Source organism: Eubalaena glacialis, chromosome 13 (assembly GCF_028564815.1).
Source record: "Eubalaena glacialis isolate mEubGla1 chromosome 13, mEubGla1.1.hap2.+ XY, whole genome shotgun sequence".
NCBI classification, from domain to species: Eukaryota; Metazoa; Chordata; class Mammalia; order Artiodactyla; family Balaenidae; genus Eubalaena; species Eubalaena glacialis.
The window spans coordinates 15,672,637-15,687,097 of record NC_083728.1 but is presented as its reverse complement, the minus strand read 5'-3'; the positions used below and the strand labels follow the sequence as shown (position 1 = coordinate 15,687,097).

General features: G+C 46.2%; 1 protein-coding gene across 1 annotated transcript; it reads right to left on the bottom strand.

The window, feature by feature from the left end:
• Positions 1 to 9,608: 9,608 nt before the first annotated feature.
• Positions 9,609 to 13,726, bottom strand: LOC133104132 (pancreatic trypsin inhibitor-like). Its single transcript, XM_061209807.1, has 3 exons — positions 13,633 to 13,726; positions 9,761 to 9,952; positions 9,609 to 9,646 (listed from the first exon to the last, which is right to left on the bottom strand). The coding sequence occupies exons 1-3, from the start codon at positions 13,724 to 13,726 to the stop codon at positions 9,609 to 9,611; spliced, it is 324 nt and encodes a 107-aa protein (XP_061065790.1).
• Between the last annotated feature and the right edge of the window lie 735 nt (positions 13,727 to 14,461).

Sequence of the window (14,461 nt, the reverse complement as noted above, 5' to 3'; positions counted from 1 at the left end):
CCCCTCTGCCCACACCCCTTACTCCTTTTTCTACCCAGAAAAGAGGGTTGCAGCCCCAGGAGGACAGTGTTTTTCCCTAGCTTGCTTCTGCCTGGGCCAGTGCCAGGTAAACAGCAAGCGTTCACCCAGTTGAGAAGCTGTAGCAATGGTTGCATGAAGGTTTCCTGTGTCACACCTCTCTTCTGAGGTAGGTTGGGGTAGTCCTTGTGGGGGTCGGACATTGACGCCCAGATGTGATGACACCTGCAGGAGGCTGAGTAGGAGGACCTGAGCTAACACACTGCTGTTCACTTATCTGTCCTTTGATTTGCTCTCATCCACTCACTGACCGTCCATCACCTGCCATGCACTGCTCTAGGTGCTGGGATGCTCCCTGAGTCTACATATTGGGCAAAAGCCTGAAATCCGAAGAGGAGCCACGCAGGGCTGGGCTGTGGCTGCTTCTGAAACAGTTTGGTCTCCTCTGAGTCCTTCTCTACCCTACCCTCCTCAGCAGAACCCTGCCTCTCTCCTTCCCCCCTTGGGTTTACTTGCTTTAGCTCTGTCTCATCCAGTCGGCTCTAAGCACCATGAGAGCAAGTCTTCCCTTTATCCCTAGCACTTAGCACGGTTCCTGGCATGAAGGACACAGTCCATAAACATTTGAGGAAGGAAGGAATGCAGACAGGAGCACATTCCTCACTACCCGAGTAACTATAGCGCGTACGGTATGAAGCCAGGATTCTTGTCTTAACCCACATCCTCACTGCATCCTTACCTTCATCCCCCACCCCACCATCACTGCTCTCCTTGTGGGTGGCCAAGGTGGAACTTCTGGCATCCAGTTCTCGGCGTCAGTGGTGGCAGCGGTCTTTTCAATAAAGAAGCCCCTTTCCCTCTCAGTGCTGTTGCACATTTTCCTTTCTGTGGCTTCAAACTGTCTGGCTTATATTTCAATAAATTCATATTCAAATTAAACTAACTGGAGTGGATTCTGTGGTTTGCCCCTAAGAACCTTCACCACTAGGGTCCACGGAGATGCTGGTCCTTCTCACTATTCTGCAGAGCAGTGGGCACCTCCCCTTTTCCTGTCCTCAGACTGGGCCCTGCCAGGTATAGGAAGCACACCCATTACAGCACCATCTACCTCTGAATGGCCACCCCAAGCGACACCAAAACCCAAATGAGAGACACCTCAACATGAAAGCCTTCTTTCTTTACTTCTTGGGCCAGGTCAAATTTGGGTGTAGAGGTTGTTCTCCTGGACTCTCAGAAGAACAAAGAAAGGAGCATGAGACTCAGTTGTCCATTTGCAGTAGGAATCCCCTTGCCTGAGGTCACATGTGGGAGGGGGCTTCTTACTTCAGTTAAAGAAGGTCAGCTACACTTTTTGTGTGCCTGGCTCTGTGTTAGCATTTTGCCTGCATTCTTCTGTTAATCATCCTAAGAATCCTTCAAGGGAGGAAACAGTGACACGGAGATGTCACTTAGCTGCTGTATGAGTTTCGTAGCACAACAGGTCCCAGCTCTCCCAAGTAGAGCGACTTTGACAATGTTTTCACGCTCCTGCCTCTGAGAAGATGTGGGATGGAGGCACCTTCGGAGAACAGAGAGTATCTGTTTCACTACAGATGAGGAAATTGAGGCATGGGGACCAAAACAAGCATAGTATTTAAGTAAACAAGAGGGACTTCCCTGGTGGTCCACGGGGTAAAACACTGCGTTTCCAATGCAGTGGTCCGGGTTCTATCCGTGGTCAGAGAATTAGATCCCACACGCATCCCGCAACTAACAGTTCCCATGCCACAACTAACAGTTCCCATGCCACAACTAACAGTTCCCATGCCACAACTAACAGTTCCCATGCCACAACTAAGAAGTACACGTGCTGCAACTAACAGTGCGCATTCTGCAACTAAGATCCCACCTGCCTCAACGAAGACCCTGTGTGGCCAAAATAAATAAATAAATAGGAATTTTCCAATAGACAGTAGAGTTTAAAATATTAAAAATTCAGTCAGTCAATCAATCAATACACAAGAACACTGATGGTGTTGGTCCAGTTACCCAGGACTCTGGCTTCAGAGTCTGTGCACGAGCACTCTGCTGCATTGTAAGCTGTAAACTATAGTGCACGTGTGAGGGCTTACACACCCACAGTCTCTTCACTCACTCCCATACATTCACTCCCAGTTACAAACATGTAGCAACAAGACCCCGACACACACACTCATCCACACACAGACAAGAATTCTTCCACTAACACACACACACACACACACACACACACACACACACCCTGTGCTCCACTTCCAGGGTCAAGGAGAAGGGAGCTGGCTCAATGCCCAGAAGCCCCAGGAGCAAGCCCAGCCAAATGTCAAACGGGCACAGAGCTGGGTGTTGAGCTGCAGAGGACGGGAGGGGCTGCCTTCCTGGCACAAAGTCACCCTTTCCCTTGAGAAGGGCAGGAGCTCTCAATACCGAGCTGCCCCCGGACAGAAGGGCATCGGGAGCGGGGTACTCACAAAACAAGCCACTGTGTGTGGAGGGTCTACTCTCTCCTGAGACGTTTCACATGTATGATTTCATTTAGCCTCATGTCGACCCTACAACATCTGGGATTCTCATCCCATTTTGCCAGCGAGAAAGCAGAGGCTCAGAGAGGTAAAGCGACTTGCTCAGGACCCACAAGCAGCTGATGGCACAACTGGGATTCTAGCTCAGGAGGCCCTCTGGTCCTGCCCCCTTCTTGCCTCAGTCTGTCCATCTGAGACCAGGGAGCAGCAGAGACCCCCCCCTAACGGCAGAGACTCCTTTTTTCTCCCCCCTCCTCTCTCATCTGTCTGTCTTTCTCTCCCAGTGTCCTCCTCCCTCTGGTCCAGGTTAGAGGCCCCCAGACCCAGGAGCCCCCGAGGGGCCTGTCCTCCCTCCACTTCCCACCTCCCTGCTCAAGTGACTGAGTCTCTAATTACAAACCTTCCCGGTCCCTGTGGGCATCTTCAGAGAAATCACAAGGTGGGAACATCACAGGGGTTGTATTCTGGTTAAAGACCACGGATCCCAACCAACACTGTGGGACCCCTGGTCATATCTCTGCTTCTAGTCCTCAGTTTTTCCCTCTGAAAAATGAGAATCTTGGATTCCATGCTATCTAAGGCCTCTTCTTGAAATGGATGGAATGCACCCGGGGCAGGCAGTAGATGTTTATCTTTTTGTGACGCTGTGCCCTGTGAGAGGTACCTTCATATCCACGACATGAGTGGCCAATTTCTGGCTACGTGATATAACAGCACCTCACTTTTTGGAGCTATATAGACTTCCTCCTTCCTTGTTTTAATTTTGTTAATTAATTTATTTATTTGGCCGTGCCACGCATCACATGGGATATAGTTCCTCAATCAGAGATCAAACCCGCATCCCCTGCATTGGAAGCGCAGAGTCTTAATCACTGGACCGCCAGGGGAGTCCCTTAGTCTTCCTCTTTAAAAGTGGTGTCATGAATACTGGGTTTTTTAGGATTATTTTAAGGATTAAAAGGAAAAGCATAAACCAGAGCTTGCAATCTGGCTAGAATATAAGAATTTTTAGCCCACACAGTACATTTTATAATTTTGAAACATTTGCCAAGATTTAACAGTGGGAGATTTCATATAAAAGTGAATTTCTAGCATTGTTGGGAAGGTAAATGATCTGGCAACACAGTCCTGCAATTTAACAAGAGCTGTGGCTCTCAAACTTGAGTGAGCATCAGACTCACTCAGCCAGGCGTTCAAAGACCGATTTGAGATCTCCACCCCCAGAGTTTTGATTCACTAGGACAAGGGCAGGACCTGAGTTTCTGCATCAGACAGGTTTCTGGGGCTGCTGATGGGGCTGTTCAAGGGACCACACTTTGAAAACCATGAACTAAGCTAAGTAGAGCTGCTCTCTTCCCATGAGGGGAGCGTTCCCCCCAGTTTCCATAATCCCCACCATGCCTTATTGTTCCTCCTTCCCCCACCCCCATTTCAGCTACTTCCATCCACATCACTCAGCTGACCTGGAAGGAATTCAAAATTGTGACCTCTGGGGTGGGCTCGCCGTAAGTGTTCAGTAAAAGGTAGCTTGTTCTTATTTAACAGTCTTATGAAGTAAGTATTATTATTCCTATTTTACAGATGAAGCAACTGAAATTCAGCTAAGGGAAAGTGACTTGCTGGAGCAAAACCAGCAGAAAATAGAAGAAAGACACTTGCCAAAAACTGTTATTCATGTGGCCCCTGTTATTTCAATGTTACGAATACACAAACACAAAAACAACCCACAGGAAAATGTATCTGATATTAACATAGATGATGCATCAAAAATTGTGGATGTGACTTCATGAGTGTAAAATAACATTTATCAAGAAAAGGACGAACAGAAATAGAAAACAGAAGAAGGAAGGGTTGAAAGACGAGGTGCCATGAGTCAGCTGCAGACATGCCCACTTTAAGGTGACAGTAAACAAGTGAACACTGAAGATCTGAGAAATTCCCAGGAACAAACACTGTATGGTGAAAGGGTGCCTTTCATCATACAGTGGAGCTTTCTCCTCTGTGACTGTTGGACCCATTTGAACTCCCTACTCTCCATGGAAAATTTTCTTTCTGAGTATGTGGGATAATTTGTTGCTTTCTCACCTAGCATCTGTTTGTCCTTTTCCTGATACAGTAGCCTGATTTTGCTTGAGGAATGACTCTTCCTCCGCCCAGGACTGGTAGGATTGGGGCACCTTCAATCAAAGTGCCTGCCTTACCCCCAGACCAAGAGTGGCCAATCAGATGCTCTCCCTGGAATTTATCTTGATCAATGAATCCCAAAAACCTAAAAATAGAGGTCATTCAGAGGTGACCTGGGAAGACATTAGTTCTTCCTTGCTTACCATCCTATGTAAGTGGGAGGATGACTCCCTCTCTGTGGACACTGTTCAAGGTCTATCTGCACACAAAAATGTATAGCACCAGCAAATCGAAGAGGCCACACACCTAGTAAATTGGCAGAGCCAGAGTTTGAAGCCATGGACTCTGATCAAAGGTTTCAGTCATCACATATTTTATCCCTAATAAACATTTCATGAACAAGTGAATGAACAAATCAACGTCTACTCAACATCTTTGCCTATGTGTTCTACAAGCACCATGGACTCAACATGGACCAAACTGAATTTATTGTCCTTCCTTCTAAAGACTTGCTTCCCCTACCTTCCCCCGGAAAGCTAAGTGTTGTCCTTCGTTCTACCTTTTTCTCACCCCCTGTGAGCAATCTCATAGCAAAGTCTGTTGGTTGTACCACCTCAGTTCTCAGATGAAAGTTCACTTCAGAATAAGATGAAGACACCTGATCATAGAACTGCCCCACTTCCTGACAGCATCCATCCAGAACAAAGCCAGCTTCCTGAAACTCTCCCGCAAATAACCTTACAGAAGCCCACATCCTGTAAGTCCTTCAAACATCCTTTTAATGAGACGCCATATCATTCATTGTCCTTTGCTGCAGTGAGTAATAAATCCAACTCGCTCAGCTTGAAAGGGGGCTGTTTCTAGTGGTCTGTGGTTGGAAACATTGACAGGTATAAGCCTTTTACCTTATTGTATAATTAAGGAATGTAAAAGTCAGAGACATTGAGATATTTGCCCAAGACTACAAGGTATTGGACAACAGAACCAGCTCTACCTGTGTTCTGGTTTATTACACTACCTCTGTTTTTTGAGTTTTCTATGCCTCAATTTCCTCATCTGTATTGAGACAGTTAGGCTCTGCTCTCCTAAGGTTCCTCCAGCTCACTTCTTCCCGGAGCCAGGAGCATGAAAATAGCGTTAAAGTTGCTCTAATAAGGAAGTTGTGACATCCCTTTGACTCGGGACCACTAGATTATGCACAAGTCATTCCCACAATGCCTTGCAGCTGGGAAGGTCTAATAATGAGCTGTGGTACATCTTGGGAAATACCTCGATGAGTCTTGGATTCCTGCCCACCACCTACCTCCTACCCCCTCCTCTCAGCCACCCTCATTCAGTTGTTTAAATTTCCACACTACCTGATTGCCACAGCTCTTTCCCAACTGGGGGAAACAAGTTGGGAGGGTGACCTGAGAGCCCTGATCCTACTGACCATCCTCCTCTTTTTACGCTAAATTCTTTCCTCCAACCAGATAAGAGGGCACCTTGTGAGGGTGCCAACAATTCCAGCAGCCTCAGCATAAAATGTAGTGAGCTGCAAATAAGGGCTTCCCCCAACATTCAGTTTTGAGTATCTGAAGCTGGTGGTGGAAACTTAGCAAATGTTTTCCAAGAACCTAAAAGACACCTGGTGGGAGAGAGGGGTCCTTCCTTGATTCCCATCTCCCAGTGTCTGTAGGACTGTTTTAGGACAAAGGCAGCAGAATTGGCCAACAGATTTCTTGGGAGCAGAGTCTAGACCAGTTTTGAATGGCAGAGCCAGAGGGGAGAGGGGATCCTTCTGGTTCAATGGAACAAACCTGTGTTCTATTGATGAATGCTGCTATCTGTCACCTGATGCCCAAGAGAAAGTGAGATTTCCATAGGAGGTGGTATGAAAACTGAGGCTAGAAGAATCTATAGGAAGGGGAAAATCACAATAAAAATGACAAATATATCTAAGAATTAAAGATCATTTAGATAAACCTGTACATAGATTAAAAAACAAAAAATTGTAAAAGCAATGATAAGAAATAAACAGTGGAAGGATCAGCATGAAAATGTAAAGTAGGGCATCAAAATCACAAAATGTGGAGAATGAGAGTATAAAAATGTAGATCTTTTACAATGTGTTTGAACTTGAATGACTTTCAGTTTAAAGCAAGGAGGTATTGTTATGGTTCAACACACTTGAACTCGATGGTTACCACAAATCAAACACATACAATAGAGTCACAAAAACTAAAAACAAAAGAACTCAAACATACTGAAAGAAAATCATCAAACCACAAACAGAAAAACCAAAAGAAGAAATGAACAGGGAAGAACTACAAAAACAACTGGAAAACAAGGATTAAAAGGACAAATCCTATCAAAATACTCAAGACAGTTTTCACAGATCTAGCACAAATAATTCTAAAATTTATATAGAACCATAAAAGACCCAGAATTGCCAAACTATTCCTGAGGGAAAAAAACAAAGCTTGAGTCATCACCCATGCAGACCATAGAGTATACTACAAAGCTATAGTAAGCAAAACAGTGTGATATTGCCAGAAAACAGATATATAGACCAATGGAACAGAATAGAGAGCCCTGACATAAACACATGCACCTATGGTCAATTTATGTACAACAAAGGAGGCAAGAATATACAATGGAGAAAAGACAGTGTCTTCAGGAAATGGTGTTGGGAAAGCTAAACAGCTACATGTAAATCAATGAAATTAGAACACTCCCTCACACCATATACAAAAATAAACTCAAAATGGATTAAAGACCTAAATATAAGACATGACACCATAAAACTCCTAGAAAAGAACAAGGGCAAAACATTTTTGGACATAAATCACAGCAATATTTTTATGGATCAGTCTCCCATGCCAAAAGAAATAAAAGCAAATATAAATAAATGGAACCTCATCAAACTTAAACGCTCTTGCACAGCAAAGGAAACCATCAACAGAACAGCAAGACAACCTACTGAATGAGAGAAAATATTCGCAAAACATGAAAGGAACAAGGGCTTAATATCAAAGTATACAAACAATTCATGCAACTCAATATTAAAAAAACAGAAAATCCAATCAAAAAATGGGCAGAAGACCTAAATAGACATTTCTCCAAAGAAGACCTACAGATGGCCAGAGACACAAAAAGAGATGTCAACATTGTTAAATATTAGAGTACAGCAATGAAAATCAAAACCACAATGAGGTATCATATCACACCAGTCAAAATGGCTATCATTGAGAAGTCTACAAATAATAAATGCTGGAGAGAGTGTGGAGAAAAGGAAACCTTTGTACACTGATGGTGTGAATGTAAATTGGTGCACTCTCCACGGAAAACAGTATGGAGGTTGCTTACAAAACTAAAAACAGAACTACAACATGATCCAGCAAGCCCACTCGTGGGTATATATCTGGAGAAAAGATAACTTTAGTTTGAAAAGATACCTCCACCTCAATGTTCACAGAAGCCCTGTTTACAATAGCCAAGACATGTGCATTGTAAGTGCCCATTAACAGACGACTGGCTTAAGAAATGTGGTATGAAAATAGAAATGGACTCACAGTCATAGAAAACAAACTTATGGTTATCAAAGAAGAAAGGAGGGGGAGAGGATTTGGGAAAATGACAAGCACAGAGCCTGACAAATGGCATGTGCTCATTAAAGGTGAGCTTGATCCTCATTAGCTAGATTAGGAAGCCACCTTCCCACACAAGGTAGGGATGACAGAGAAGGGGTTTCCTTGGACAAGTGGACAATTGAGCCTCATGCTCCTTCCTTTCTCTTCTGAGAATCCAGGAAAATAACCTGCCCCAAAGTTTGACGTGGCCCAAGAAGTAAAGGGTAAAAGCAATCTTGTTGAGGTGTCTGTAACCATTTTTTGGTGTATATTGGGGTGGCCATTAAGAGATAGATGCCACTATAAGGGGCTGGCTTCTTATTCCTGGTATGTCTGAGGGCAGAAAACGGGGAGGCGCCGGCTGCTCTGCAGAAGAATGAGAAGGACCACCATTTCCATGGAACCTATGGGTTAAGGTTCTTAGTTGCAACGACAGAACCCACTCTAGTTAGTTGAATTAGAATATGAATTTTTTAAAATATAAGGCCAGACTGTTTGAAGCCACAGATGTTCAACATCAATGTGGCAGAGGGGCTTCCTTAGAGGAAAAACCTCTCCCATCACCAATGCTGAGAACAGGATGCCACAAATTTTACTTTTGCCAGCACAGGAGAGCAGAGATGGTGGGGTGGAGGATGAAGGTGAGGATGCAGTGAGGAAGAAGGTTAGGACAAGAATCGCGATTTCAAATCCCAGGCTCTACAATCACTCCAGTCATGAGGAGCTTTGTTCCTGCATTCATTCATTCCTTCCTGAAATATTTATGGACTGTCTCTTTTGTGTCAGGCTCTGTGCGAAGTGCGAGGGATAAAGAGAAGACTTGTTCTCATGGTGCTTAGAGCCAACTTGATGAGACAGAGCTAAAGCAAGTAGACCCATGGGGGAAGGAAAGAGGCAGATTTCTGCTGAGGAGGGTAGGGATGGGAAGGAAGAGGAAGAGGTGAACTATTTCAGAAGCAGCCACAGTCCAGCCCTGGGTGGGTCCTCCTCAGACTTCAGCAGCAGTTTACAGGTCCTCTGCAAAAGGAAGTAAACTTGCTGCTTGACCTCTCTGAAGCCCCAGATCTGGACACTGTACACCCTGATAGGTCCTAGACCATCCTAGAAATGAGCAACCACAGTCCTCCCAGGACCGGGATGACCAACAAGAAGGAGATGAGTTTTCAAAGCCTAGCTGGGATGCGCAGGAACACTGCAGACCTGCTCTATAGAGTGGCTGACTCAGTGTTCCCATCTGAGAAAAGGGGAGGAGGCTCAGATTATGAAGACGGGGCTTCTAGGGGTGACCTTCTGCCAAGCTGGGCCATGGAGGACGTGCTCAGTCCATGCTTTCAAAGGACATTGCTGCCACTTCTCCTGGGAGGCAGAGAGGAAAAAAGTCACTGTGGGGGTATGAGGGGAGTGGGACCCCCTGAGCTCCACCTCTCTCCCCAGCCCTTCCCCTCCCACCTGCCCTGCCCCCTGTCTTACCCCAGGGCCTGATGGTACCACCGTAGGTCCTCACAAAGTCCTCCCCCATCTTGAAGTTTTTGTTCTTAGCATTGCGGCCACCGTATACAAAGGTCTCGCAGAACCCGGGCTTGGTGTTGTGGAAGTACCTGATGATTTTGGCCTTGCAGGGACCCGTGTATGGAGACTCCAGGCAGAAGACAGGCTGCAGGACTGCAGGGATGGGAGGGCCTCTGGGTCAGATAGGAGGATGGTCATCACCACTTGCTCTACAAGGTCAACAACTGAAACCACCAGTTTGTTTGCAGTAGAGAGTAGTAAGTGTGCCAGAATGTGAAATGTGAAAAGGCCATTTGATATCCTGCTTTCCAGGACATTATCATTAATGTTTTTAGGCATGACAATGACAGGGTAATATTGTAAATAATTACATACCCTTAATGAATATTATAGATTAGTTGGCATGATGCCACCTATTAGGTTCAAAGAACAACAAAAATGGAGGATGTATATTAAGAAAATTCTCCATATGTGGACAATTATTGGAGCTGGGCAATGGGTCCATGGGTTTTATAATACTATTCTCGTACTTGTGTGTGTGGTTGAAAGTTGCCACCATTAAAAAGAAAGTGCTGAGGACTTCCCTGGTGGCGCAGTGGTTAAGAATCTGCCTGACACTGCAGGGGACATGGGTTTGATCCCTGGTCCAGGAAGTTCGCACATGCCGCGGATCAACTAAGTCCGTGTGCCACCTACTGAGCCTGCGTTCTAGAGCCCGCGAGCCACAACTACTGAGCCCGCATGCCACAACTACTGAAACCCACGTGCCTAGAGCCCATGCTCTGCAAAGAGAGAAGCCACCACAATGAGAAGCCAGAGCACCACAATGAAGAATAGCCCCCGCTCCCTGCAACTAGAGAAAGCCCACGCAGCAACAAAGACCAAACGCAGCCGTAAATAAATAAATAAATAAATAAATATTTAAAACAGGTGTGAAGGAATCATGCTCTAATGGAGAAAGGCATGGAAGAAAACACACCAATGTGTTTACATTGATTAACTCATGCGGGCTGGAATAATGGAATATTGAGGGAAGATTGATATTGTGACTTATATAAAAATTTGAATTTCGTCTTCATCCCATTGCTGGCACAGAGCTCCTAAAACCGTTGGAATTTCCTAAGAGATGAGAATGAAAAAGGAGTCTTTTATCACGTGAGGGATTTGACTTTCGTAAAGCCCCAACCTAAAACAAAAATGGGGACTGGTTGTCAGGGGAACCAACTGTCTCATTAGGGGATGGGAATTTTCATACCCACCCTTCAACCTTTTTCTGTCCCCACACCTCAGGCGCAGGAGAGGGGTTGAAGGTTGAATCAATCACAAATGGGTAAAGATTTAATGAATCATGACTTGTGATGAAGCCTCCATAGAAATCTCAAGAGAGCAAGTCATTCATATTATTCAAGAGAACTGGGATGGACCCAGGGAACAACATAGGTACATGCTCCATCATGGTTCACCTGGACCACAGCAGCAGCCTGCCCATGGGCCTCTGTCTCTGCCCTCGCCCCCTAGAGGCCACTCTCTGCACTGCAGCCACAGAGACCCTGATACCACCCTGAGTCCTATCCCATTGCTCCCAACACCAATCCCTCAGTGACTCCCCAGCTGTCTCACAATCAAATTTGGATTCTTATAAAGTCCTACAAGGCTCCTCACAACTTACCCCCATGGCCACTCTGGCCTCATCCCCTTCCGCTCCCCTCCCCTCCACCCACTCAGCTCCAGCCACCCTGGTCCTGGCTGCTGCTCAAACACAGGAGGCACGTTTTTTTTCTGCAGCCTCTTCTCAACACCTCCTTATCACAGAGGGTTTCACTGACCAGTCTACAGAAGGAGCATAGCCTCCTTTATCCCCATCACTCTCTTTCTTCAAAACACTCATCACGACCTGGCATAGGATTTTCCCCTTTTTTACTGTCCGTCTCCCTCCTAGAAGTCAGATTATTTTACTATATTTTGTTTACAGCTGTTTCCCTACACTAGGAACGATGCATTTTAGGAACAAGAAGCATAAATATTTGATAAATATTTGTCTAAGGAATGAATTTCCCATTTCATACTCATGCCAAGTGCACAGTCATTGAACAAACTGGAAATAGTAACATTCTTGTTAGTGAAATGTCTATTTGGTGATGGGGCATGTCTATATAATTATGAGACAACCTCTAACATTGTATATCCTAAAAGGAAAATAAAATAGTAGTCTGTTGGGGGGCAAGGGGAAGGGCCTAGACTTTTGACTAATATGGTACCAGCCTGGAAAAAAGTCTGGGCCCCACGTGCAAAAACACAAAAGTACTGCATTTCTTGCTCTCCCTGCAGTTGCCTCAGAAAGGGAAGAAGTTAGGTGTCACTCAACTTTCTGATTAATTTCATAATAAAGAAATGATAATTATTTGACATAAGTTTCTTTTGGGGAGGGTGGTGAAGAAATGCAGGCAGACAAGTCTTTCCAACTAAGATATTTAGGTGGAAAATGGACATCACTGACCATGACATGGGGAGACTCTTTACACTCATGATTGGTAATCCTTTCAAAAAACTCATGTAACATGGTCCCGCTGTTCAGGTAAGGAAACTGCAGAAGGCTTGCCCCAGGACACATGGCATGTGGGTGGTTGGATCAGGACAAGATACTATCATATCACAACCCATTTAATAAAGTACCTGATTCTGCCAGGAATTCTGAAAAGCAGATAACCAGTAGGGACTTCTGAGTACAGTTTCCCACCCACATACAATAGTCCCCTGTCCCCAAACCTCACCCCAGCCACGTATTACAGAGAAGAGTGAGTCCGGATTTTTTCCCTGACAGCAAATATGTGGTGTCCCTACCAACACCCACTGGGCGGCCCACAAGTCAATTCACTTCTGACACTAAATCTGCAAAGGGAGCTGACACCCCACAGGTTGAGGGCTCAGTCCCTGAGGACGGCCCCCACTTCAAGTGCCGATCACAAGTCCTGGGGTCACCCATACACGTGAGCAACTGGCTATAAATTATAAATTCAGAGGTTCCATGACCCCACCTCCCATATTCAATAATTTATTAGAACCACTCACAAAACTAAGGAAAGCCCTTTACTTACTGTCCCCAGTTATTGTAAAGGATAAAGCTCCGGGACAGCCCTATGGAGGAGATGCGTAGGGCAAAGGGGGAACTGGGGGGGCCGAGCCTCCATGCCCTCTAACACCCCCCTCCACAATCCCTTGATGTGTTCACCTCCCCTGAAGCCCTCTGAGCCTAATGTTTATGGGTTTTAATTGAGGGTTTGAGGTAGGCAATTTGATTGAATCATCGGCCATTGGTGACTGAACTCTACCTCAGTACCCTCTCCTCTCCCCAGAGGGGCTGGGGGTGAATGTTCTAACCCTCTAATCGCCAGGTGGGATCTTCTGGAGTCCAGTCCCATCCAGAAACTATCTAGGGTCCCATCCTTGACTCCTCTCATGACCTACGAAATCAGTAAATTCCAAGAGTTTCAGGAGGTCTGTTTTAGGAACAAGGACAAGGATCAAATATGGATGTTTTCTTTACATTAAAGTGAGGTTCAGGGACAAGGCGGTGACCAGGAACAGAGGGTCTCAGAGATGGGGTCCCTGGTCTGGTACGGTTCAGTGGGTTACTTTTATTAAAACCTGAAACATAATGATTCCTTTTGAGAGTCATGAAATGTCCCTGGAGTTACAACTGCCCAACTTCCCAGGAGAAATCCAGAGAGGGCTGTCAGCACCCACCCCACCCTTGTTCCCAGCCCTTCCATGGACTCGCCTCATTCCCTCCCACCCTGCCCCAGCCTGTAGAGGAGAGGTGGGTCGGGACTTACCCTGGGCCTGTTTGCTGGTTTCAGCCCCTGGGGTGCTGGCCACCAGGGTGCCCAGGAGGACGAGAAGGGCTGCAGAGAGGCAGAGCTGGTTCATCGGCGTGGCCTTGCAGGAGGGCTTCTGAGGAAAGCTGGGGGCTGACACAGTTTTCCATATCCCAGCTGAGTGGTGGGAACAGGGGATAAGGAGGGGAGTGAAGAAGGGGAGAAGCTGGGGTCAGTGCTGTTCCTGGAAATCTCCCTACATGACCAGGCTTCCTGCTTCTGCCTGCTGGGGCCAAATGCCCAGTAACAGCGCTTCTCATACTTGCCTGTGGGTCTTGTCTAAACACAGACTGTGATTCCACAGGTGGAATATTTGTCCGATTTTTTCCTCACGGAGCATCCCAGCACCTAGAGCAGTGCATGGCACGTGATGGCCGGTCAGTGGGTGGATGAGAGCAAATCAAAGGACAGAAATGAACAGCAGTGTGTTAGCTCAGGTCCTCATTTTCAGCCTCCTGCAGGTGTCATCACATCAGCGGATCAATGCCCTTCACTCCCTTCCGCCCCCACCTACCTCAGAAGACAGGTGTAACACAGGGCCGCTTCCTGCATCCCTTGAAGCAGCATCTCAACTCTATGGACACAAGCTCTTTACCTGGCACTGGTCCAGGAGAATGGTGAGCTGGGTGAAGACTATCTCCATCTGGAGGACAAACCCTGATTTTCTGGGTAGAAAAAATTTAAGGGGCGTGGGCAGAGGGGAAGCAAGGAGCTGAACACGTCTCCACAGCATGACCATTCACCGACCCTCACCTGGTTTCACCAACAGCAGAGCTGCCTGCCTGAG

Coding starts and splice junctions, on each gene's coding strand:
- LOC133104132 (XM_061209807.1), bottom strand. CDS start 13,726: ATGAACCAGCTCTGCCTCTCTGCAGCCCTTCTCGTCCTCCTGGGCACC. Junction 9,953..13,632: donor AACCAGCAAACAGGCCCAGG/GTAAGTCCCGAC, acceptor CCATCCCTGCAG/TCCTGCAGCCTGTCTTCTGC. Junction 9,647..9,760: donor TGGTACCATCAGGCCCTGGG/GTAAGACAGGGG, acceptor TCTGCCTCCCAG/GAGAAGTGGCAGCAATGTCC.